At 37.5% G+C, this 27,319-nt stretch overlaps 1 protein-coding gene across 2 annotated transcripts in view; it reads right to left on the bottom strand.

The window, feature by feature from the left end:
* Positions 1 to 27,319, bottom strand: part of TNKS2 (tankyrase 2) — a 68,345-nt gene that overhangs the window by 33,370 nt on the left and 7,656 nt on the right. For both annotated transcript variants that reach the window (XM_064595017.1, XM_045878411.3), the window contains exons 2-12: positions 19,932 to 20,156; positions 17,703 to 17,798; positions 14,559 to 14,595; positions 14,324 to 14,399; positions 13,863 to 13,957; positions 11,344 to 11,410; positions 7,476 to 7,662; positions 6,297 to 6,418; positions 3,401 to 3,492; positions 3,233 to 3,311; positions 232 to 403 (exon numbers count right to left, since the gene is read on the bottom strand). In XM_064595017.1, coding sequence (XP_064451087.1) covers positions 232 to 403; positions 3,233 to 3,311; positions 3,401 to 3,492; positions 6,297 to 6,418; positions 7,476 to 7,662; positions 11,344 to 11,410; positions 13,863 to 13,957; positions 14,324 to 14,399; positions 14,559 to 14,595; positions 17,703 to 17,798; positions 19,932 to 20,156 — 1,248 coding nt within the window. The remainder of the gene's footprint in view (positions 1 to 231; positions 404 to 3,232; positions 3,312 to 3,400; positions 3,493 to 6,296; positions 6,419 to 7,475; positions 7,663 to 11,343; positions 11,411 to 13,862; positions 13,958 to 14,323; positions 14,400 to 14,558; positions 14,596 to 17,702; positions 17,799 to 19,931; positions 20,157 to 27,319) is intronic.

Genomic DNA, 27,319 nt, shown 5'->3' with positions numbered 1-27,319 from the left:
GAGGGCGCCTGGGTGGCTCAGTCGTTAAGCGTCTGCCTTTGGCTCAGGTCATGATCCTAGGGTCCTGGGATTGAGCCCCACATCGGGCTCCCTGCTCCGCGGGAAGCCTGCTTCTCCCTCTCCCACTCTCCCTGCTTGTGTTCCCTCTCTCGCTGTGTTTCTCTCTGTCAAATAAATAAAATCTTTAAAAAAAAAAAAAAAAAAAGTTCATTTCATGAAAGCATTTAATACCTTGAAGAAGTTGCTGCACGTTTTCATTTCCCATCTGTAAGGCAGTAAAGCCCTGAAGGGATATGATGTTCGGATCACACCCATAGCTCAGGAGTAGGCGGCAGGTTTGCAGATGACCACAGTGTGCAGCTCTATGCAGAGAAGTCTGACCAAGATTATCCAGAGCATTAACCTTAACAATGCAGAAAGTGCTAAAATTAGGTATAACTCAAAATTTAAAACCATCCAATCATGTGTTTAACGCTTGTTACTAATTTAAAAATCCCAATTATTCTCTCATGAAGCCTATTATCCAGGGCCAAAACAAATGTTTTTGCTCAAATTTAGAGCATAAATTCACCAGTTCATGAAGGTTGATATCAGAAAAGACTTTTGGGTTAAAAGCAGGAAATGTTGAATAACAGTTGTGTTTGCCATTAAAAAGTATTAGTATATTTACTGCACTTAGAGGTAGATATTGCCTAACGAAGTTTAATCCATATGTTTTTATGGATCTCTGAGGTCCAGAAATGTGGAAACTCCAAGATAGACAACAGTAACAAAGCCAGAGACTAACTTAGCATTAAAATATTTATTCCTACTGGCTTTTCTACCCTTTTTACAAATATAATCTGTATAGATAAATACATTATGGTCTATTTTAAGCAATAAAAGGAACAAAGGATCGGTACATGGATGAATCTCCAAAATATACAGAGGAGAAAGCCTTGGAGAAGAGTATGAATTGTACAATTCCATAGACATGAAGGCCTAGAACAGGCAAATCTAATCTACCTAGGAAATAAATGAAATGGTTGTTGCATTAGGGGTGGAGATTGCCTTGGATGGGGCGCTGCCTCAGCCATGAAATAACGTTCTGTACCTTGATGAGTTTTGGTAACACAGGTGTATACGTTAGTCAAAATTCAGCAAATGTTCATGGAAGATTTGTGCATTTCACTGCATGTAAGTTTTGCACCCCCCAAAAACCTGTAAATAAATACTGACCTCTAGATGATGAATACATGGAAATATTTAGGGAGAAGTGCATAGCAATTTGCAAATTACTTTGAAATGTTTAATATGTATATATACATTTATGGATAAAGGGAGAAAGTGATGGCTATGTAATAAGACAATATCGTAAAACATTAACTCCCCCATCTCATCTGTACCTGCACCCTTCCCCACCAGGTAACTAATTTTTTAAAACACAAGTGAGAAATTAAGTTCCTCAGTAATCAACCCTCTGGCCACTAGTGTGATCTGACACATAGTCCAATTCATATCCATGGAATTGGAGAATATTTGAACAGGAATATAGTAAGACTTTCTCAATGAAACCAAAAAAACTGGATTATGAATTGCTAGTCTCCATGCTTATGGAACTTGAAAATTGATTTAAAATGCTCAGGACAATTAATCTGCTCAGGACAATTAATCTACTTATTCACATACCAAAACTCACTGAAATGTGAAATACATCCACTTGAAAACTTTAGTTGGGTACCACTTTGTGTTAAGATCAGGGTGACGAACTTGTTCTGGTTTGCCTGGGACTTCCCTGGTTTTAGTACTGACAGTCCTGTGTTTCTGGAAATCCCTCAGTTCCTGGATGGTTGGTCCCACTAGTCATGACTGTTTCATTGAGTTTCACAACTCACATTTAGTATGTATCCAGATATTCTAGTATTGTACCACATGTATGAAAAAAGCAATCAATGAGAAGTTATAGAACAGACAGACGAGATATGCCAAGCAGTCAAGCAGAATAAACTTTATTTTATTCAATAATTTACAATAGGAAAGATTGAGATTATACATTATCAAGAATTCCCCCAAATCAAAGAGAAATTAGGACACTGAAAGGAAACACAAACAAGAAGTTGTAGAAAGAATTCTAAGTGGTTCCTTGAGTGGGAACCCAAGAAAGGACAGATCAGAAAACTATTTTGCAAAGCACATTTAGGGAAGAGCCTTGAGGTCACCCAAGGGCTAAGGGTCTCTACTCCTTTCTTTTCCCTTCATTCAGAGCAGCACCATTCTTTGTTACATAATGAATTTCTACTAAAGATTTTGTTTGGAAAAGGCAAGGATCCGTGGCTGAAAACTGTGAAAACTGTTGAATTAGGTGACTGTCATCTCTTCCAATTTGGGATGCCAAATGTATCTTTTACTGAGTAGTGTTTTTTAAAGTTCCTGGGTAAGAAATGATGATTTCTAGCCTGATGAAAACATAATTATTCCAAGAATAAAATGCTTTGTATACAAATGCCAATTAAAGAACACTGACTTCACAAAAAGGGGAACTGTTTTCAGTCAGATTATTTAAATAATTTATTTCTTTCTGTTCCAAGTCCTTTGGTTTAGTCACAGAAATAACAGAGTAAGAAAGACTGTGGCTAGTGTAAACAACTAGAGTTATCATGGTAGCCAAGGAACAGAAGATACGAGTGAGAGAAGACTGGAGATGATTGGTCATAATCAGTGTGTCTCTAGCTGAGGATGTTCTGAAGAGTATTCTATTAGAAAAAGACCTTAAAAAGGGGCGCCTGGGTGGCTCAGTAGTTGAACGTCTGCCTTCAGCTCAGGTCATGATCCCATGGTCCTGGGATCGAGCCCCGCACCGGGCTCCCTGCTCAGCGGGGAGCCTGCTTCTCCCTCTCCCACTCCCCCTGCTTGTGTTCCCTCTCTCGCTGTGTCTCTCTCTGTCAAATAAATCAATAAAATCTTTAAGGAAAAAAAAAAAAAAGACCTTAAGGATAACTAGACCAGTGGGGTGTGAGTAAAAGGAATGGAGAAGGAAGGATATATAGGAAGCATGTACTTTTGAGTAAATCCTTAGGCTTTCTAGGAAAAAATCAGCTAAAGGAAAGTATCTGCTAGACTACTTTTAAGTACAGATTAAGAGGAAAAAAGTAATACTTCTGAGAGAGTAAACAGTTTAGGAAGCCAGGAGTTTCATCTGCTAAACAGAAAATAACTCAGTGGATTACCAAGGATTACCAAAAAGGAAGTCTACCTTTGCTTCATGTTTCACCACTACTTCGACAACGTCATTATGAGCTTTCTCAGATGCCACGTGGAGAGGAGTCAAGAATCTTAAAAAGAAAAAGTCAGCCGAGAATCAATGTATTTTCAAAAAAAAAAAAAAGTGTCAGTAGTTTTTAATTACTAAAAGTAGACTTACTCTTTCGTTTTTTCATTGATGTTTGCTCCTTTTCTTAGCAACAGTTCACATATTTGCTTTCTTTTGGGGTACGGAGATGCAGCAGCACAATGCTAGATAATTTAAATTGCAGCATTAATCAAGGACTACACAGAACTAATTTTTACTTAAGAACATTTGTGTTTCCAATCAAGAACAACTAAGAAGTTATTTAACTTCTTTGTTTTATTTTTGACCTGACTTCGCTACTCAAAGGCTTTCTATTGGATAGAATGTACAACAATTACCAAATTCTGGCCAGGGCTGCAAATCCTATTTATCAGATATGTTACTAAATATTCTGATCAAGTTTTACAGTTGCCCTATATCTTTGAAAAAGCCACTACTGATGTGATGGAAATTTAAATTAATGTCACCAACACTCCTTTTAAAGCTATTCCCACATAGCACGGTGTCTATGTTATTTTTAAAAGTTTAATTAATGAAACACTCCAAAGGTTGGAGTTTCTTTACATCAAGTAATAAAAGACACTCATCAGCTCTGGATGCTGCCTGGTAACAGCACAGATCAAACAGGTGACAAGACTAGTATTTACATCTTTCTCAATTAGTTGCTCAAACAGAATAAGGAGCTTGGACTACCTGTTTGTCAAAATCAATGGGAGCAGATGATACACTAAACTGGAGTCTGTAGCATCTATATTTATGATATATCAAAGAGGAAAGGAGACGGGTGGTAGGGATTTGCTAGTTATAAACCTAGAATGTATCTCATGGTCATGTCCCAAATCTTTGCATCCCCAATTCTGAAATGATATTCATTTACAACAGGCGTTCAATAAATGTCTGGATGCATGAATGACTAGATCAATGTAAAAATATGAAGTTAAATTGAAGCTTGAGAATTCATGGAATAAAAGTTCTAGATAACTGCTAAGTTGTTCTATACATCTGAATATACAGTACATATGAAATTTATTCTCTTATTTTAACCTGTTGTTAATTATAAAGCTTATCTGATCTTCATGACTTTGCTTCAGATTCATTCTTTGTTGTGGTTGCTGTTACCAAAATCATTCCTTTGCCCTCAATAAAACCATTTCTAACTGGTAAACATAGTTACTTTGGTATGTTATGAGTAATCATCCCAGGACATCTATCAGGACAGCACACAGAATGGAAATGGTTTATTTCCAAGTATTCTTGATCATGTCCATTTCAAAACAGCACATCTACTCCTCTGTCCCATCCTGAGCCAGTGCCTATAATCTCTGGAAACCTGGAAGACACTGCCCCTGCACCACAACTGTCCATCAATACTTAACTCCTAGTATGTTTTAAGGTTAATAACAAAAATAAGTTGCTCAATAGCAGAATATTTAGGGGGAGATAATAGGTAGTATTAGCTTTTCAGACCAGAAAATTTTCCTGTCAGTTTTTCTAAATTTCTCTGCACCATCTTGATAATGTTATGATTTTAAATTTGCACTAGCATTTCTTATTAATCTGCAGCTTTGTTATTTTTTTTTAAAGATTGATTGATTGATTGATTGATTGATTGATTTATTTGACAGAGAGAGACACAGCGAGAGAGGGAACACAAGCAGGGGGAGTGGGAGAGGGAGAAGCAGGCTTCCCGCAGAGCAGGGAGCCCGATGTGGGACTCGATCCCAGGACCCTGGGATCATGACCTGAGCCGAAGGCAGTCGCTTAACCAACTGAGCCACCCAGGCGCCCCTGCAGCTTTATTTTTTTACTTGGATTTTTTTTTACAACTTAAGTTAGCAAAAAGGCTTAATATGTTTTATAGATAGGTTTCTACATAACCTTCACATAGTTTACATCATGGTATAAGGAAGAAAATTAATCAATAACCAAGAAAATTAATTACCTACAAAATATTAGGTAAGAGTATGAGTTAAATTTGCCCTGCAACACATCGGTCTATTTAGGGTCCTCTTCCTTCACCCAAACCACATTCTGCAATTCATACAGCAGGACTGATTTTCTTCCTTCTAAATTGTTATTTGGGGCGTGTGGGTGGCTCAATCGGTTAAGTGTTGCCTTTGGCTCAGGTCACAATCTCGAGGTCCTGGGATTGAGCCCTGGATCGAGCCCTGCATTGGGCCCCCTGCTCAGTGGGGAGCCTGCCTCTTCCTCCCCTCTGCCCCTCCCCATGCTCACGTGCCCTCTCTCTCTCATAAATAAATAAAAATCTTCCCCCCAAAATTGGTATTTCTAAGGTAGTCTCTGATTACACCATTGCCTTCCTATCTTCCACCGACTTTATCTCTACTAGCTCTCATTCTCTTCTGACTGCTTTTCCATAGGTTGTCCGATTTTCATCTACTCTGTTACAGCTCCAAAGAAGTGTTATTACCTCTACCAGGGAAGTAGCCTCTATTCACACAGACACTTTACTTACATAGTATAGAGGGGATATATACAGACTTCAGATCTAATTTTGAAAAAAATTATAATACTGGAAGGAAAACCAAGTGGTTTTTCTATGGATGACAGAATTATTTTCTTTTTCATTACTTTCAGTGGGTTTAAAATTCTCAATCACAAGCACTTATAATTTTCATAATAAGAAAAGGAAATGATATGTACTATTACAATAATAAAAAAGCTACATACATACGCCAGTATATGAATTAAGTTTTTTTCTGGAAGGATACTCAAATGAGTAACAGTATTGCCTTTTGGGGTGAGGCTGTCTATTTTTCTGTACTGTTTGACATTTTTTCTTTATGTTCAGGCATTAATTTTTAAAAAACACAGATTTTTAAAAACAATTCTTTTACTAGAAGTAGGACGTTATGTTACTCTGTATCATCAAAAGAAGTAGGATGTTATGATCAGTTCAACATGTTTTTGGTTATTGCATCTTAAAAACTTTAATCTGAAACATTACCAATGCTGTTTCATGTGTTTGAGGATGCTTAAAATTCACCATTTCCAGAGAGAGATGTTTTTTAATTCGTGTTACATCAGCTTCCCGGGCAGCCTGCAGCAGTGAGTGGCCTTTAAACTCATCTAGATGAAGAGAAAAACATGTAAATCTGCATGAGAATTATCAAATTGATGGGACTTACCTAGTAAAAGATACTTAGTATTTTTCTTGAAATTATTTTCAAAATTATCTACCAAAATAGTCAGAGAGAAGCTGTAAAGATATTCTCCAAATATAACCCCCCAAAACAGAGACAGTGCTATACCAGTTTCCCTCAGTTATGACATAATTCATCCCTAAATGTATACACGGATAAAATAGCCCATGGCCAACTCAGGGTCTATTCTGGTCTGTAGGAATCTGGAGTACTGCAATATATTACCAGACCTGAGAGTTCTAAGAATTTTCCAAAGCAGAGAACTTTTCTCAGTAAAGAAATAAAACAAAGAGTGATCATGGTTCGTACACTAACATCATGGCGGTAGCAGATGATTTTTTTGCTCAAACATCAGAGAGCTGGTGACCAGAAAATTGAGTATTTCCAAGAGCCACCTACTGATGAACAAATCAAAGAGTATTTTCTCAAGATTCCTCTTTTATTCATCAGGTTTATGAAACTACCCATTATCCTTTATTGTTCTAGAATAATACAAATTTAATACAAGTTTCCTATTTATGTATAGCAATACTATATCTGAATTAGGTGGCTGTTTCTCACTATGTTTACTTCAGTTACAGACAGAAAACCACACAACTGCCAGATACCAAAGAATATTAGATGGTTAGGATCTGGGGACCATGTTTACAAGACAGTAATCCTACCAATGACATGGCAGATTAATAAGAAACTCACATCAAAGATAGGAACAAAACCCAAATTCATTCTTTTCAAAAGCATTACCATCTCATTTAACTTGACTTGAAAAAACAAATACAAATATATTTTCTTTTCATAGCATCTTAAGAGTAGAATGAGTAGAAATCTCCAGATGACTAAATACGCTAGTATGAACAATAGATACCCATGGTAAGGAAAATTTTCCATTATTTAAAAATTTCTAAAAACAAATGAGAAAGAACAAATTTTTAGTTTGTTGGCATCTTAATATCCTAGTTGAACATTCATCATAGTATACTCACATGATAATCTTTCTTTTAACTGCGGTGTGGGAGCCAAGTCTATAGCACTTTTATTATGACAATTCAGCAGTGTTGGATCTGCACCATAACTTAGGAGAAGAGAACATACTTCAACCCTGTTCTTTGAAGCTGCCTCATGAAGAGGAGTGAATTGCCACAAGTCCATTGCATTTACACAGGCACCATGCTGAGGGATTGGGGGGGGAGGGTAAAGCATATATTTAGTGTCCAATTTTTTAAGAGAATTTAGAATTATTAGTACTGTGTAATTTAACATCATGCAAGCTTAAATAGGTTATACCCTCAAAATTCATTTTTTAAACCTATTATTTCAGAAATACATTTTTTCCCCATGGAAAACCAAGTAGCCGGTTGCTAGGCGTATGCACAAGGACCCTTACTTAACTCTTTTATTGTTAAAAACAAGAATGAAGCTTTAAATTTCACCACTGGGTATTTACCCCAAAGATACAAATGTAGGGATCCGAAGGGGTACGTGCATCCCGATGTTTATAGCAGCAATGTCCACAATAGCCGAACTATGGAAAGAGCCAAGATGTCCATCGACAGATGAATGGGTAAAGAAGATGTGGGTGTGTACACACACACACACACACACACACAATGGAATATTATGCAGCCATCAAAAGGAATGAAATCTTGCCATTTGCAACGACATGGATGGAACTGGAGGGTGTTATGCTGAGCGAAATAAGTCAATCAGAGAAAGACATGTATCATATGATCTCACTGATACGAGGAATTCTTAATTTCAGGAAACAAACTGAGGGTTGCTGGAGTGGTGGGGGGTGGGAGGGATGGGGTGGCTGGGTGACAGACATTGGGGAGGGTATGTGCTGTGGTGAGTGCTGTGAATTGTGTAAGACTGTTGAATCACAGATCTGTACCTCTGAAATAAATTAATACATTATATGTTTAAAAAAAAAAAAAGAAGAAGATAGCAGGAAGGGAAAAATGAAGGCGGGGAAATCGGAGGGGGAGATGAACCATGAGAGACTATGGACTCTGAGAAACAAACTGAGGGTTCTAGAGGGGAGGGGGTGGGGGGATGGGTTAGCCTGGTGATGGGTATTAAAGAGGGCATGTATTGCATGGAGCACTGGGTGTTATATGCAAACAATGAATCATGGAACACTACATCAAAAACTAATGATGTAAGGTATGGTGATTAACATTAAAAAAAAGAATGAAGCTTTAGATTTAACTTGCATCTTCTCTAAGTTTTCCCCTTTTTTGAGGTATAATTTACACACAGTAGAACATAGTTCTTAAGTGAATAGTTTGAGGAATTGTGACAAATATGTGTGTGTGTGTATATATCCATGATACCATGACCCAATTCAAGATACAGGACACTTTCATTACACCAGAATGTTGCCTCATGCTTTTATAGATAATTCATGCCCCCATTCTGTTAGCACCATATATTAGATTTATATGTTCTTGAACTTCATAAAAACAGAGTAACACGGTATGTACTTTTGTGTCTACCTTCCTTCACACACAATGTTTCTGAGATTCATTCATGTCGTTATCAATAGTTTTCATTGCTGAGTAGCATTGCATTGTACTGACAGACCATAATTTACTTAACCATCATCCTGCTGATGGGCATTTGGACTATTTCTAGTTTTTGACTATTTTGAATAAGGTGTTATGAACATTCATCTGTAAGTCTCTTTATGGACACGTGCTTTGTCCCTAGGAATGGAATTGCTGGATGGATGATATAGTAGATACAGGTTTACTTTTATTAGAAACTGACAAATAGTCTTCTAAAGTGGCTGTATTATTTCTGCACTGCCATCAGCAATATTTGAGTTCTAGTGTTCCCCCATCCTTGTTAATACTTGGTATTGTTAGTCTTTTTAATTTCAGCCATTTCCAAGTACTGGAGTTGGAGAGACCACAGAAGTCATTCTAGTTCAATCTCTCATCTCTCACAATCCCTTCCATAGCATTCCTTCAGATGGCAAATGAGCTACTCACTCCTTTAGTACTTTCAATGATGGGAAACTAATTCTCAACTACTATGACTTTTCATAATTACTAGATAACTTGTCTTACTAGAAGTTCTTTTCTACATTAAGTTAAATATGTATTTTAAACTTTGATCTACTGGTTTTCTTTGGAGCAAAAGAGATCCATATTCTTGGCAATATTTAAGAGCAACTCTTACGTTTTTGAGTTTAAACACCTTCAGCTCCTTCACTCATCTTTCTTATCAGATGGTTTCTAGATTTCCTTTCACCCTCACGGCCCTTGGCTAAATATACTTTAGTTTAAAAGCTCCATTAAAGAAATTATTGAGTGCCTAGAATAACAACAGAGTCTCAATTTGGTCTGAGAAAAAGTACATTCCATCTATTGCTACATTTGCTGTTGACACTATTACTTCTACTCTACTATAAGATCATGTTAGCTTTTTAAGGAAACACATCACAATTTCTATAGTGTCCAGGTCATGAAAAGCAGTTAAGTGAATGTTTGCAGTTAAATGCCAGCTTCTGCTAGCCAACTGTTTAGCAAGAGTTGCCAACTGACTCAGTGTTGCCTACACCTTCTGCCTGTATTCCCTGTCTCTATCTACTTGCCAAATCCAGACACTCCTGAGCTTGAGTGCTCTGCTAACTGCAACCTCACCTCAGCTAACCTCCTCTATACATATGACCTCTAGTCAGCCTGCCATTCTTTTTTTTTTTAAAGATTTTATTTATTTATTTGAGAGAGAGAGAGAGAGCACAGAGGGGGAAGCGGGAGAGGGAGAAGCAGACTCCCTGCTGAGCAGGGAGCCCAATGCGGGACTCGATCCCGGGACTCCAGGATCATGACCTGAGCCGAAGGCAGTTGCTTAACCAACTAAGCCACCCAGGTGCCCCAGCCTGCCATTCTTATTTATTGAACATCAGGTCTTAGGAAAACACAGTTCAGTTGTCTGTAGGTCCCAATGCAGTCTGTCTCATGTTTCACTTTTATCCATAATAATATTCCAAATGTTCTGCTGAATTCAAGATTCAGTTTTACAATAAGAAAAGCATTACTGCTACAAATGTATAATGTTGCAACCACCGCCTTATACATTTAAAAAGGCTTAGGGGCTACTCAGAGAGTATCTAATCCTTGAAGTTGTTTCTGTGGGAAAATAATCCTGTTGTAGCACATGCCGAAAAGAAAGCATGGAGGCATTGGGAACAGATATCTTTGCCATGACGGCTGCTGCTAGAATGAGGGAAAGCATTAAAAGGGGCAGAATGGTGCAGAGTAAGAGAAGCCTAAAAAATGTGGTCAAATATATGTGCAGAGACTGGGGGACAAAAGGAAATAGATGTGGATAACATCCTCCTGCCTACTCTGAAGGAGAATATGTATCTTCTATTTTCATCCAACAGGGAGCAAAATAAGTTTGTTTTTGGTCCTGGGAAGCTGCTTGTTAAACAAGAGCCGCCCAGCATATTGGAAGAAGTGCAGCTTACCAAATGAGCCTGCTGCAACCCAAAGTATAACTGGGAAGATCTTGCAAATGTAACCGGTGGTTTTCATAATATATGAATCACTAAAAATTGCTTTCTGGTATTTTCAAGGATTTTGAAACTTCACCGTTAGCCACAAATTATAGAATCATTTAAGGTGCTATTCACAAGATGACAGTGCTATTTTATATTTAAAATCTTAAGGTATTTCAAAAATCTCAAAGCAGTCAAATGTTGACTTATCACTCATCTACATCTTAGAATGATTATATGTATTCCTTCTATATCCACCAAGCACTAAAAACACAAAGTAAACAGGTATATGATGTATTTCAAGTGATTTTATATAATTCTAAGAAAAATAGAAGAGAACTAACCTTGACCAGAAGCTCAGTTACTTCATAATGACCATAAGAACAGGCATTGTGTAAGGGCACCAGATCACTACAATATGAGGGCAGGGGGATGAAAGAAGCTTGTGTTATTACAGTTAGTTCATTTAATTTAAATTAAATTCACACTTAGCTTTAAATAGCAAACGGCTTTTGTGATCTTTAATAGAAATGCACAAAATTTAACATCCATCTGAACACTAAGTTCCAATAATTCTAACTTCCAAGTCTCTTTCACATCCATCTTTTTTTTCTCCAAGGCTACCACCACGCCTTTAATATTTCTTCCTGTACTACTCAAACAGCCCCTATTTCAATTTCTTTTTCAAATTGTAGCCAGATTTTTCTAAAAGTAAATCTGATGTAGCTACTCCTTTTTTTTTTTTAAGGGGGGAGACAGAGACAGCTGGTGGGGGGACAGAGAAAGAATCTCAAGCAGGTTCCACACCCAGTGTGGAGCACCATGTGGGGCTTGATCCCATGACTGTGAGCCAAAATCAGGAGTTGGACACTTAACCGACTGAGCCACCCAGGCACCCCTGATGTAGTTACTCCTTGTTTTAATGTCTCATTGGTTCTTCCTTGCTTTTGAAAACTGGTTCCAACTGCTTAGCCTGGCATGCAATGGTCTAACACTCTGGAGCCTTACCCTTTAGTGATGGTATGCTCAACCACATGTAGTTCCCTCTATGCCTCTGGGCATACTGTCCCCTTGGTGTAGAACAGATTTCCTCCCTCCTGGCTTACTCCTACAATCCTTTCCAAACTCAGAGCTCGAACACTGGCTCTTCTTTGAAACCTTTTTTTAGATTCTATAGGGTAAATTAATAAACTAAACCCAATTCCTTCATGATGGTCATGGAGAAAGAACTTTCTATATAGGAAGGTACAGTGGAACCTTAAAATCCTGACTTGTATCTTTAAGCTGCTCTTACTTGGGGAATCACTCACTAATTACCACAGACACTGCTATGATGGCCTCTGGTGAGTAATGGCCACTGACAGTGTAGTCATTAATTCTACCTGTCCTCTCTTTAAAGGTTTACGGCTTTCCTCACCACTTTTTTTCTTAAATTTATTTTATTTTTTACTCTTTTAATATTTTACTTATTTATGAGAGAGAAAGAGAAAGAGAGTGAGCACAAGCAGGGGGGAACAACAGGCAGAGGGAGAAGCAGGTTCCCTGCTAGGCAAGGAACCCTATGTGATTTCTGGATTTCTGGTATTGGATTGAGTCCCAGGACCCCGGGATCATGACGTGAGCCGAAGGCAGACGCTTAACCGCGTGAGCCACCTACGCGTCCCAGATTTATTTATTTTAGAGAGAGAGAGAGAGAGCACTCAAGCATGCTCCCCACTGAGTGTGGAGCCCAATGCGGGGCTCAATCTCACAACCCCAAGATCATGACCTCAGTGGAAATCAAGAGTCAGATGCTCACCGACTGAGCCACCCAGGCACCCCTCACCATTTTTTATTGTATGATTTCTAACCTGAGCACCAATTTCATTCCCCAACTATCTAATGGCTACCTCTACTTGAGTTTCCTGAGTTCTGGTTCCAAAATAATTCCCCCAAAATAATTTTCCCTCCTGGATTTTAGTATGTGTATCACTGGGATCAGTCACTCAGCTTCAGAATTTGAAATGTAGTTATCTTTTTATTCCTCTCTCCTCACATCCAGTCAACAAATCCTACCCATTCTTACACTATAGTATCTCTTGCACCTGTGTCTTTATTTCCATTCCTCTGCAACATTATTATAGATCCTCATTATGCCTGAACCCTTACAATGATTACTCTCACTGCTCTCTGACCTCTGGTCCTTCTCTCCAAACTACCTTACACATTGCTGCCAGAATGTGTCCCCTAAAACTCCTCTTTTAGAAAAAATCTTTCCCCTTGCTTAAGATCTTTCAACGGCTACTGTGGCTCACAGTGTGAATTCCTTAGACTGGAATATCAAGTCCTCTAAAACCTGGGTTGTACCTACTTCTCCAACCCTAGCCTTCATTTCTCCCCTATGTAAATCCATCTGCTTCAGCCACACTGGTCTAGTCATTGTTTCTTAAATATGCTGTAATATCTGCTTTAGCACATCCTCTCACACAAATTTTCTTGCACAATGATGTTCCCTAAACTCTCTGCTTTCTTAAGCTGAGTCCAGGTTGAGTATCACCTCCTCCTGAAGGATTTTCTATCCAGGATGGCTATCACTGAGAGTTCCCTCCTGGGAACTCCTACAGTACTATCTCTATTATCACCTCACACTTAGTAGAGAACTTATATTGTTAGGTATCTAGTCATGCTTCCTAAAGTGTAGTGTAAGCCCTCTAAGTGGTAGCTTTAAGGTTTTATAATTCCTGTGTCCTCAGAGCAATCTGCATACTGTAAAAGCTCAATAATGTTTACACTATTTAGCAAGAAGATTTTTATATGGTTACAGAGATTATAATAAAGACAGTAACATTTAAGAAATCCTCATTTTTTCCCAATGCTTACTTACCCTTTATCTTTAGCATGGACATCAGCTCCATGTTGTAGTAACAGCTGTACAATTTTTACTCTGTTGTATCCTGCTGCCAAATGCAATGGAGTTGACTGAAATATTAATCAAATGAATGAAATTACAATAATAGCTAAAAAAATGTGTGAAAAGGTAAAAAACCAAATATAATACCAGAATTCCAGAAAAAAACTTACCATCTTCATAGTTCTCATTTTGGGTTTACAAAATCCAACATATTTACCAAAGGCATAGTATAAGTTTGTAAGTTCATTATTGTAAGTAGGAAGCAAACAACTAAATGTTTATCAGTAAAGTTTTACTAAGTTTAAGAATTAATCCAAATTACTGCTTAAAAGAAAGTATCAGCATTCTCATCAAATGTTTTAATTTTTAGTAAGATAAATGCATTTTCATGTTACCAGGAGGAAGAACAACAGCTTAGCTGTCAAAGGAACTACCTTTCTGCCATCACTTGCGTGGCAGTTGACATTTAAGGGTGTCAGCAGAGCCATCATTTTTTCTTCATTGCCACTCCTAGCACACAAAAAAACATATTAGCAATTTGTATTCATCAGATCCCGTCTGCAGACATGTATGTGAGCAAACAAAAATTCATTCTCTTTTAAAGTTTATTATTTAAAAAAATTAATGATGAAGTTATCCACGATACATATTTATAACACCAGTACACACCTGGCACTTTCCAAAAGTTCATCTTTCTTATATTCACCTGTGAATTAGGGGGAAAAAATGAAAAAAAAATTAATCACAAAAGTAGTAACAACTTAATGCATAAAGATCCTCATGAACTACATTCAAAGTAGATAAATTTGGAAATAAATTTCCAATAAATACAAAATGATTAATTAACACAATACTGTGCAATTTAAAAAATATTTGTATGAAGAACATGGAATACATTTGTTATGAAAGTAAAAAAAAAAAAAATCCAATATTACATAATGAAGCTATTTGAAAACAATATGCACCAAAAAAGGAAAGCCAAGAAGAAAATACACCAAAATTTCAACAAAGTTTGTCTTAGGTGGTAGGTTACTGAGAGCTTTTCCTTTTCTTTTTACTCCTCAAATTTCCTAAAACCAATGTTATTTGTGCAATGGACAAAATGCACCCACAACTTCATTCAAAAGTAACACAAAACAAAATCCAATATGCCAACATTATAGAGATAACAAAAGATAATCTTATGGCATTACCAACTGGACATAATCCTTAATATTTTTATGAATGCAGATTTTCCAACACTAAAATTATATTATAGTGCTACTTTAAATATATACACATAAGAACAGGATTAAATGTAAATTCTTTATGCCCATAGCTTGGCTTCCATATTTACAAATGCATACAAACAAAACTTTAAAATGAATACAACTTAAATTAACATAATTTAATGTCACGGACAGTGTTTATTGATTTGCTGAAATAAAATCCAAACTGCTGTCCACAATACAAATATATACAGATTGCTAATGCAAGGATTCTTTGAGCCCCAAGATTTTTTAAAAAGAGAAAAGCAGGGAATAAAATGGTATAGTGAAGGGGGAAATGAACACGGAAGTGATAGTTTCAATAACAGCTCACTTTTCTAGAACCTCTTTGGGGACTGGTCTAAATTTTCCTGGTAATACCAGAAGAAATATCACAAAGTCCAAGCAAAAGAGCTCATAGCAGAACCCCTCAGGCTCTTGACTATTAGATCAGACATGATTCTAATGGTGATCACACAGATAAGAATCCAGAAAACAATATGGCAGAGAGCTTTTTAAGAGGAACACTCTGATGAGGAAGAAACATGTGAAGGGGATACTACCATTCAAAAAAGCTTGACAGTCTAAAATGAACCTGAGACTAAGCCTTATACATGTTAATAGGTTCCAAAGACATGAATATGTTACGAGAGAACATTAACTGACATGCTTCAAGGTACTGAAACTGGTATGACCAGAATCCACTGTTTAGAAAAGATAATGGTTAGAGCTTTTTGAAAGGGTTTCATTAAAAAAAAAAAAAAAGATTAAAACACATTAAAAAAATAGTATATAAAGGGGTAAAACATGTTATCTGGAAAACTCAGGGACATTTATTTTTTTTTTAGATTTTAAAATATTTTACTTTTTAAAACTGACAGTCTATATAAAACCTTATCATAAAACCATATACATTACAAAAAATTTTTATCAGAACTGCAATGCTTAGAAAAGTAGCATTTTTAGGCAGTTCTAGCTTGGAAATATCAATTCTCTGATTTCAAAAGGAGATGTTTCATAAACCTACTCACTGGGCACATTAATTTCTGAGATTTCAAATATTTTAAGCTACTTTCCTTTTTTTTTAATCACCAGGTGCTCATCACAAGTACACTCCTTAATCCTCATCACCTATTTCACCCATCTTCCCACCCACCTCCCTGTTAACCATCAGTTTTGTTCTCTATAGTTAAGAGTCTATTTCTTGGTTTCTCTTTTTTCCCTCTTTGCTTGTTTTTTTTGTTTGTTTCTTAAATTCCTCACAAGAGTGAAATCATATGGCACTTGTCTTTCTCTAACTGACTTATTTCACTTAGCATATACTCTCTAGCTCTATCCATGTTGTTGCAAATGGCAAGAATTCATCGTTTTATGTCTGAGTAATATTCCATTGTGTATATATACCACATCTTTTTTACCCATTTATCTATGGATGGATACTTGGGCTGCTTCTGTATCTCGGCTATTGTAAATAATGCTGCTTTTATAAACATCAGGGTGCATGTATCCCTTTGAATGAGTGTTTTTGTATCCTTTGGGTAAATACCCAGTAGTGCAATTCCTGGATCGTCGGGTAGTTCTATTTTTAACTTTCTGAGGAACCTCCATACTGTTTTCCATAGTGGCTGCACCAGTTTGCATTCCCACCAACAGTGCACAAGGGTTCCTTTTTCTCTACATCCAACACCTGTTGTTTCTCGTGTCGATTTTAGCCATTCTGTCAGGTGTAAGGGGATAGCTCATTGTAGTTTTGATTTGCATTTCCCTCATGATAAGTGATGTTGAGCATCTTTTTTTTTTGAGAGAGAGAGAGAGAACGCATGTGCGCACAGGAGTGGGGTGGGGAGGAGCAGAGGGAAAGGCAGAGAGAGAATCCATGCTGGGCATGGAGTCTGATGCAGGGCTCGATCTCATGACCCTGAGATCATGACCTGAGCTGAAATCAAGAGTTGGAGGCTAAATGACTGAGCCATCCAGGTGCCCCAATGTTGAGCATCTTTTCATGTGTCTGTTGGCCATCTATATGTCTTTTGGGAGAAATATCTGTGCATGTCTTCGGCCCATTTTTTAATCGGATTATTTGTTTTTTGGGTGTTGATTTTTCTAAGGTCTATATTTTGGATATCAATCCTTTATTAGAGATGTCATTTACAAATATCTTCTCCCATTCTGTAGGGTGCCTTTTAGTTTGTTGACTGTTTCCTTCTCTGTGCAAAAGCTTTTTATTTTGATGTAGTCCCAATTGTTTATTTTTGCTCGGAAAAGTCAGGGACATTTAAAGAACATCCTGAAAACATGGCAGTAACACACAATAATCTATTACCCCTGACTGAAATAAGGCAGGAAGCACAAATCTAAACACCAATTTAAAAAGAAAAAAGAGAAGTTTTACTTTTCTTAGACAAGAATCAAGTGCCAATTGTCCAGATGTAGAAAAGAGTAACAACTGAATTGATAGTATTTTGAAAATCTAGTTAAGTCATTAACTACAGGAAGCAGACCGTCTACCTAGCAAGCTCAATTCTTTATATTCTTCCTAGAATACCCAATGAGTACATAGACTTACCGGTCAGCACTGCTTTGGCAGACGGGTCTGCTAAATCTAATGCTGTCCTTCCATCTGTATTCCGGATGGTTGGCTCAGCTCCATGCTGTAAGAGCACTGCAACAGAGCAACACTACCTTTCAAAATGGTAATCATGACAATCTGATTTTAGTAAATCATCTTCTCAAAAATTCTGGTCCAGAAGTCTTTGAGTTATTTAAAGACCTTTCATATCCTGATAGCATGCTAAATGTTATATTTTAAAGATAAGATTGTATAAAATATTGCATTATTTAATGTACAAGACACGTTAAATAAATGTCCCCTAAGCTCAATGTCAGGTTTCCTTTGCTTTGTGACTAAGGAGATAAAAGTATATAAGGAAATAAAAGGCTAGTTTGCTTGAAAGCTTGTTCTCTCATTCCAAATGAACGACTATGTTAGACTGTCCTATCATAACAAAAATGGAATTTCTAAAGCTATGGATAGCCCAGGAATAGGGATGTATAGAATTAAAAAAGAAAAATAAAATCACACAGGTAAATTCTTCAAAAAAGAAAAAAATACTCTCTGTAGGGTTAACAAACCCCAAATCAAAACCGTTACATTACATCCTAGAGCACATAAAAAAAGACTTGTGCTATATTCTGCATTGTTATTTGTTATATAAGGATATTCTAGCACACTCTATAAATAAGGTGCTGGGGAAAGACAGGCAAATAACATGCAGAAAGCGGAGCCTACCTCCTGTTCTTTGACAGGGTTATATTCATTCCACTCTACTACTACCTGTAATAGTGCTGGCCGATAGAAATAAAATGTGAGCCATATATGTAATTTAAAATTTTCTAGTAGCCATATTAAAAAAAATAAAAAGTAACAGGTTAAGTTATTCTAAACACGTTTTACTTAGCCCAATATACCCAAAGTACCATCATTTCAGTATTTTACTTATATTGTAATCAATATAAAATTGAGATTTTTGCATTCCTTTTTTTTTCCCCCCCAAAGTAAATCTCTGAAATCTGGTTTGTAAAAAGTACATCTCAATTCAATAGCCATATTACAAGTCCTCAGCTACCATATTGGACAGTGAAGACCTATAACTATATTTGGAAAACCCTACATTATTATTAAAGCTGATTATTTATATGCCTGAGACTCAGGAACTAGAAAAGGACTATGAGCAGAGGGAGTAGCAACTTAGATAACACACAGGAAAGGAGAATTGGGCAAAGGTTACTAGGTAATGTGTATCTTTATAAATGACCTAACTTGAACTAACTTGACCAGTATAAATAGTGATTTGGGGCACTGGGATGAGGGGAGAACAGTTAAGTCCAGCTTAGAGCACCTGGACTTTTCCTAATGCACACAGTTGGTTTTCTATCAGTCTCCAGGATTTTAACTGCCCCTGTTTTGCATCAGGAAATAGAGCTAAGGTAAGCAGACTCCTGCTTACTACCAGTCCCTGACTGGTAGGCTCAGAAAAGTCAACACCAGATTAATGAAAACTCTCAAATAAGCAACCTTTTCAATGATAATTTTGTCAGTGATCAACCTGTCAGGAAATTCTCTATCATTTGTTAAAGCATTCTAAATGACTGATAATTTGTCCTTCAAATGTTTCTGTAAGCCCTACTTCATGCCCTCATCATTTCTCATCTGGGTTATTCTACAGCTTCCTAGCTGGTCTCTCTGATGCCATCTATTCAACCTAGCCCCCTATCAGATCATTCTTCTGAAAATATGCTACTCTCATCAGACTGTTTCCTTAGAAGTCTTCAGTGATTCCATACTACCTACATAAAAATATCAAGCACCCTAACCTGGAATTCAAAGCTCTTTTAAAGAAGTCTACCTACCTTTTCAATCTTTCTCCCACTACTTCCTGGAAAGACTCCAGGAGGAAGCAACTTGACTCCAACCAAGTCACTGTAATCAGTTCCCTCTAACACTCCTGTTCACGTCCACCATGACTTTACCTGGTTCTTCATGTGTCTTACTCTCTCAGAAGAAATCTAAATTTCTAGAGAACAGGAATTTTGTATTCTCTTCTTTAAAGAACTTAAGCTTAGTACCATATAAAAACAGACACTCAATAAATAATGGTTAGATTAAATCACAAAGTGTTCTTTAGTATTTAAATTCATCCTGGCAGAATTTGATCATATTAACAAATGAATTCAATTTAGACTTAGAATAGTTACAAACTGTTTCAGGAAAATTCAGGAAAGTAAATAGTCTTACCGATGCAAACATCAATCTTTCCTTTAATTGCAGCTTCATGGAGGGGGGTATAATTCCAATTATCACGAGCATTTGGGTCTGCACCATGTCGCAAAAGGAGACTGACTACCTCAGCATGACCAAAAGAACATGCATTATGAAGAGGAATAAGCCCGCCATCATCACGTGCTTGGACATTTGCACCATTCTGAAGCAAATATTCAACTACATCTTTCCGCCCAAAACCTAGAAGAAAACAAATTATCCACATTTAAGTTCGCCAAAGAAAATATATTAATTAGTGTCGCTAAGTACTAGCCATGCTAAAATGTCTTTGGATGAAGAATAACAAAAGATTCAACAATTCAAAAAATAACTGATGAAAAGAGGATCTGGAATATATCACTAATCTTAACGAGAAAGCCAAGGGTCTCTCTAACAGTTTAAGTAATACAGCTGATCCTTGAACAACATGGGTCTGAAATGCATGGGTCCACTTATAAGCAGATTTTTTACAGTTCTGTAAATGTATTTTCTCTTCGTTATTATTGTAAGAATACAGTATACAGTAAATATAATATACAAAATATGTATTACTTGACTGTTTATATTATCAGTAAGGCTTCTATGGTCAACAATAGGCTGTTAGTGGTTAAATTTTGGGAGAGTCGAAAGTTATATGCAGATTTCTGACTGCACAGGGGGTCAACACCCCAACCTTCACGTTGTTCAAGGGTCAACTGTACTACCAGCTTCAGAGAATGGTTATGAAATAGGTGGCCGAAAGCCCAACATTCAAATGTTTTCCACTCTAGAATAGCATTTCTAATTGCAAATATGGAGTTCTGCATATTTAGAGTGCATACATTTTCAGATGTGCTAAGTAACTCTTGCTACAGAATCCCTTTCCCACATCTATCTCATAAAATGGTTCCACTAAATTGGGGGACTATGAGATAGCAACAAAAGAAATCTGCTTACAGTTTATATTTGTCTATGCAGTGGAAGATAAAAGTGATCCCAGCAAAGGTGTGACGTCAGGTGTCTTCAAAGGAGCCCCTACTTTGTCACATGCACAACACAAGCAACTTCTTTCTAGGTAGGAGGCCTCCTTTAGAAAACCATGTCCCACAGTTCTGCTGTAACTGCCCCCATATCTAACAAAACGAAAAAGTCCTACAACTTATTTATAATGGTTTACGGATTTAGTACCAATGAATTTCAATCTCCTACCATTCTCATTCTCACATAACAGCACTTAAAACCTTTTTACAGCTAAAAAAATGAAATGAAAAGAATTTCAGGCATATGTTAAAGCAGATGGGGAGGTATACCTTTGTGCTGGGAGAGACAGAAGACCCTTCTCACTCATCTAAAGTTTTACCCCAATATTCTTAAAACCACCAACGCTGAATACTAGTTCTTCTAAGACCACAGTGGGAGCTGAATGAGAAAGCAGCAGTAGAATGCTTTTAAGGTGTATGCCCGGGGCTGGCCTAGTTGCAGCTGATGGAAGAATTAGATGGCTGCAAAGATTAACTGGATTCTATGTTTTCTTTTAATATTTCTAGGCTCCATGTCACAAAAATGAGTATCTTTGTATCTCTGATTCTCCTTATTCTCAAAGAGTTCACAATTTAAGACAGGGAGAAACAAGAAGAGTCAAGAATTTCAATACAATATGACTGCCATAATAGAGGTATATATAAAACGTTACTAGAGTCCAAAGAAGGGAATACCCAAATTGGGGGAAAGCAGAGACTAAGAAGGACTACCCAAGGAGATTCCAGCAATGACATCTGAGCTGAAGGCTTACAGAAGAATTAAGGGGTCATTAGGAGAATAGGGAGAGGAACAATGAGGGGAAGGATTGGAATAAGGGAAGAGCACAAGCAGAAGAGACAAAATGTACACAGGCATGGAACATGAAAGAGCAAATCATTCCTAATAGGATACAGAATGCCAATTAGGCAGATGCCAGATGAGGAAGAACCTTTTATATATCATGCTAAGGTAGCATCTGGATTTTGTCTATGGAATAGTGAATAGTGTTTTTTAACACTGTTTTCAGGCAGCAGATTTTAATAGAATCATTTTCTGTCCTTAAAAAAATCTGAGATATAATTGACATAAAACATATTAGTTTCAGGCATACAATATAATAATTCAGTATTTATATATGTTGTCAAATGATCACAGTAAGTCTAGTTAACATCCATTACCACACATAATTACAAATTTTCTTATGATGAGAACTTTTAAGATCTAATCTCTCATCCCTTAGCAACTTTCAAATATATAGTGATTAACTACAGTCACCATACTGTACATTACATCCACAGCACTTACTTTTGTAATTGGAAGCTTGTATCTTTGGACCACATTTACCCATGCACCATCCCCATCCCCTACTTCTGGCAACCACCAATCTGTTCTATCCATGAGTTTGGGTTTTTGTTTTGTTTTTTAAGATTCCACATGTAAATGAAATCATACAATATTTCTTTCTTTTAGTTAGCATTATGTGCTCAAGGTCAATCCATGTCACAAATGGCAGTATTTCACTCTTGTGGTTTAAATAATATTCCATTATAAATATATACATATACCACATTTCCTTCATCCATTCATCCATCAATTGACACTTAGGCTGCTTCAGGTCTTGACTATTGTAAATAACACTGCAATGAACAGGGGTGTGCATATACCTTTTTGAGCTAACAATTCCTAACGAAATTTTACAAAATTCCAATATATGGCATGATCACTGCAAAAATACCCAATGCCTGGTACATAACTGGCACTCACAGAGTTGCAAATTAACTGAATTCAGTGTAATGATACAATTCAGGGTGAATCCTCCTTCTTCAAAAGCCCCTCACAAAGACCCAAAGAAAATTATCCCTGTATTGCTGAGGCATCTCTTAGAAATAGTACGAAAAATACTGCTATACATTTTAAGAGGTTACTGAAGAACAAACAAATACCTAGTAGTGTTTAAAAACAACAACAAACAAACCACTGCTCTGTATCTTTCTTTAAAAAAACCTCTAATAATATCCCAGAAATCAACTCCTATCAGTACCTATTTTATTTGTTGGAAGTATCATAATTTAACTACAGATCTTCCTCAACTTCTGATGGGGTTATATCCTGATATACCCATTAAAATGAAAATACTCTTAAGTAAAAAATGCACTTAATACACCTAACCCACTGAACATCAATCATAGCTTAGCCTAGCCCACCTTAAATGTGCTCAGGACACATATATTACCCTACAACTGGGCTAAATCATTTAACACAAAGCCTATTTTATAATAGTGTTGGGTGTCTCCTGTAATTGATTGGATACTATACTGAAAGAGTAACATAATGGTTGCACAGGATTGCTTTAAGTGAACTGGTTGTTTACCCTTGCGATTGCATGGCTGACTGGAGCTGCAGGTCAATGCCCCTGCCCAGCATCATGAGTACTGTACCGCATAGTGCCACCCCGGGAAAAGATCAAAATTCAAAATTTGACGTATGGATTCTACTGAATGCATACCACTTTTGCACCACTGTAAAATTGTACAATCATAAGTCAAACCATCATCAATTGGAGATCTGTAGTTCCTTTCTCAAGGATAGTTGTTACTAATTTTTTGCTACTGCACACAATGTTGCCAGAAGTAACTAAAAAGAGAAAACTGACAGCATCTGGTGACTTCTTTAATTCCGGGACAGAGAAGGAATGGGGGTGACAATCAGATCTCTGAGAAACAAAACAGGTTCTGTGAGTCAAGATGATTTGGTTTTGGAAATGCTTTGTGAGGTGCCTGTGGATCAAATACCAAGTAGAAAGTTCTGCAGATCTGGAACTCAGGAAACCAGTATGAGCTAGAGCTGTGACCATCAAGATGGCATTTGAAACCATGCGTGAAAATAAATGAGGCTGACTACAAAGCACTAGTTTTCTATCCGTTTTGTGGAAAGAGGTGTACTTTCTACCAAAGATCCATCACTTTTCATCTTGCACCTTAGTCCCTTCTTACCTTCTCAAGGTCTCTGTTCTCTCCCCACTCCCAACAACCTCTCTCTTTCTACTAGATCATTCTTGACAGTATGTAAACATGTTCTACATCTTTCATTTTATGAACAATATTTTCCCTAAACTCCAATTTCCATTTCTCTGCTCCCCTGCATAATCAAATCTCTAAAGGCTATCACCAATTCTATCTCCTATTCACATTTCTTCCAAATCCAGTCTGGCTTCTGCTGCTTCTTTATAACTGCTTTCATCAAGGTCATTTAAAACCTCCACGTTAAAAATAAATAAATAAATAAATAAATAAAACCTCCATGTTACCAAATCCAAGGGACATATATTTGTCATTTGACCAGACCCCTCATCAATATTTGGCAACTAAGTACTCTCTTCCTTGCTGAAACAGCCTCTCTAAAAATGTCCATTTCATCACACACTCCTGGTTTTCCTCCTGTCTCATCCATTCATTTAACAAATGGTCAGGGAATATCTGGCAGACACTTTTCTTGGTGCCTGGGACATGCTAGTGAACAAGAGACCAAATCCCTGCCTTTGAGGAACTTCTATTCTGTGGAGATGGGGGGAGATGAGCAATAAATGCAAAAATAAATATGCTAGAATGTTATAGGAAAGAGAGCAGAATAAGGAGAGTGATCAGTGTGTGTGTATGGAGGTGGGTTATAAAGTTGAATAGGGAGGTCACCATAGGTGTTGTTGAGATGGTAACATTTGATCAAGGACTTGAAAGACAGGGAGTTAGCCTAATTGCCAACAGGAGGGCCAGAGTGGCTGGAGCTGAGTGAGAACGCAGCAGCAAAGTAGGAGATGAGGTCAGAAGTAATGAGGGCCAGATATATAGGCTCGAGGACCACTCTAAGAATCTGGTGGCAACTGTCAGGGTAATAGTGCAGATTCCGGATACTCTGAAGGTAGAGCCAGCATAGTTTCTCATGGATTGGATGTGGGGTGAGAGTAGGGGTGAAAAGGTGAGAGTGAGAGATGGATGACATTTAATGGAGGACACTAAAGTTTTTCGACTGAGAGATAAAGGGGTGGAGCTGGCATCAACTTAGATGGGAAGGCTGAAGACAAAATAGGTTTGTGGCAGAAGAGGAAGAGTTCGTCTTGGGCAGTCCTATCTGCTTGAGGCCATCTTGCCTCCTCCACCCAATTTCTAAATGTCAGCATTCCTCCAGACTCAGTTCTCTATCCGTTTTTCCCTTCTTAGATGACCTCATCTACTCTTATAGCATTAAGTACCATTTAGATACACAACCTCCAAATTTAAATCTCCAGTCTAGCTAGACTCTTCAGCTGAATTCCAGACAGTTTACTGGACATATCTCCACCTGGATATTTCAAAGGCATCTCAAACTCAACATGTTCCCAAACTTCTCTTCATTTCTAATGACCCTTGCTCTGACCCAACCACTACTGTCTCCAGCCTGAACTATTTCAATAGTCTAATTGGGCCTCTCCAGTTCTGTTCCCAGTGACCTTTAAAAAACAATCATCATGGATGGGGCGCCTGGCTGGCTCAGTTGGTTAAGCAGCTGCCTTTGGCTCAGGTCATGATCCCAGAGTCCTGGGATCGAGCCCCATGTCGGGCTCCCTGCTCAGTGGAGAGCCTGCTTTTCCCTCTCCCTCTGCCTGCCTCTCTGCCTACTTGTGCTCTCTCTCTCTCAAATAAATAAAATCTTAAAAAAACCAAAAAAAAAAACAAAAACCTCCACCAGAAAACAAATAAACAATCATTGTTATTTAAATTATTTAAACCGTGATATAATATGTACCAATATTATATTATCAATGATATATTTCTTTTTTTTTTAAGATTTTATTTATTTGACAGAGAGCGAGCGAGAGAGGGAACACAAGCAGGGGGAGCGGGAGAGGGAGAAGCAGGCTCCCCGCTGAGCAGGGAGCCCAATGAGGGGCTTGATCCCAGGACGCCCAGATCATGATCTGAGCTGAATGCAAACGCTTAATGACTGAGCCACCCAGGTGCCCCAGTGATATAATATTTCTTTAAAATAGTTCCCTGGCTTCCTAGTACTGCTCACAGAATAAAATTCAATCACTCTACTACTGTGTCCTACAAGGCATGCTGCATGAACTAGCTCTTACCTACTTCTCTAACTTCATTTCATGCCACTCTTCAGTTTCCAAGCTGTGACCCAGCTTTCTTTCAGCTTATCAAGTATGCCAACATTACTTCAGGGACTTGGTACATGCTGCCCTTCTGCTTGGGCTGCTCCTCTTTCTTCTCTGCACTTCTCACTACTCACTGTAGCCATCCCTCACTATTCATTCCTTCTGCTTATTGTTTAATCTGTTGAAATGTCGCCACTTTAAGGAGACCATCCTTGACCATCCTCCCTAAAGCAGTCCATTCTACTCACCTGTATTACTTCCTATCTTAACGTTCTGTTTCCTTGGTCTCCCCCTCTTCTCCATTAGAATGCAAGCTGCAGAAAAATGGAGATTTTTGTCTTTGTTGTTCACAGCAATGTCCACTGGCATTTACTAAAATTTGAATTTACTATTTACTTATCTCCTGGACTCTTAAGTTCCATAAAAGGCAGGAACCAGTCTCTTTTAGTTTATCATTACAGTCCCAGTGTCCTTCATACTGTGTGGCACATAGCAATTTACTGATATTTGCTGAGTTAATACATCATAATATGAGAAAAGGAGACTGAGAAGTAAATTAAGCAAGAATGACATTGCAGAAGCCAAGAAGGAAAAGTCTGAGGAAAAGGCCAAATCTCTTGCCACTATGCTCTGACTTGAGTCTTCCTTATCTCTGCCTGGGCATCACTGATCTTACTGTCCTCTCCAAGTAAGTCATCCACAGTTGCCCCAATTAATGGTTCTTCTACCCCAGCCATTCAGTACCCACATGGACGAAGAAATACTTTTGGAAAAGAATTCTTGATCTGGAGAGTAAGAGAAAAGTAATCAGAATAAAGAAAAATTAATAAAAGTACCTCTTCTTTTGGAAAGTTACTCGATGTGCCCAAGCACTTTTAGAAGGATCACTATTTTTCAGTGGTAATCAACACATCTGAAGTAATCAAAATGGAGACTCACAGGCTAACTTCTCAAAAAAGGTGAGGTGGGCATGTTGAACATGTGGTTGTTGCAACAGATAGTGTCAATTAGGAAGACACCTGTTCTGAAGGATTGGTGATCCAGCTGAAGACAGGTCAAGTAGTAGCCTTTTTTTTTTTTTTTTAAGATTTTATTTATTTATTTGAGAGAGAGAGAGAGAGAAGCAGGACCCTGGGATCATGACCGAGCCGAAGGCTGACACTTAATTGACTGAGCCACCCAGGTGCCCAGAAGTAGCCTTTTGTTAAAATATCATTTGGGAAGA

The sequence above is a fragment of the Mirounga angustirostris genome, unplaced genomic scaffold, assembly GCF_029215605.1.
Source record: "Mirounga angustirostris isolate CCGP_5_RB_7025 unplaced genomic scaffold, mMirAng1.0.hap1 SCAF_6, whole genome shotgun sequence".
In the NCBI taxonomy this organism is placed as follows: domain Eukaryota; kingdom Metazoa; phylum Chordata; class Mammalia; order Carnivora; family Phocidae; genus Mirounga; species Mirounga angustirostris.
This window is presented reverse-complemented; position numbering and strand designations above follow the sequence as displayed.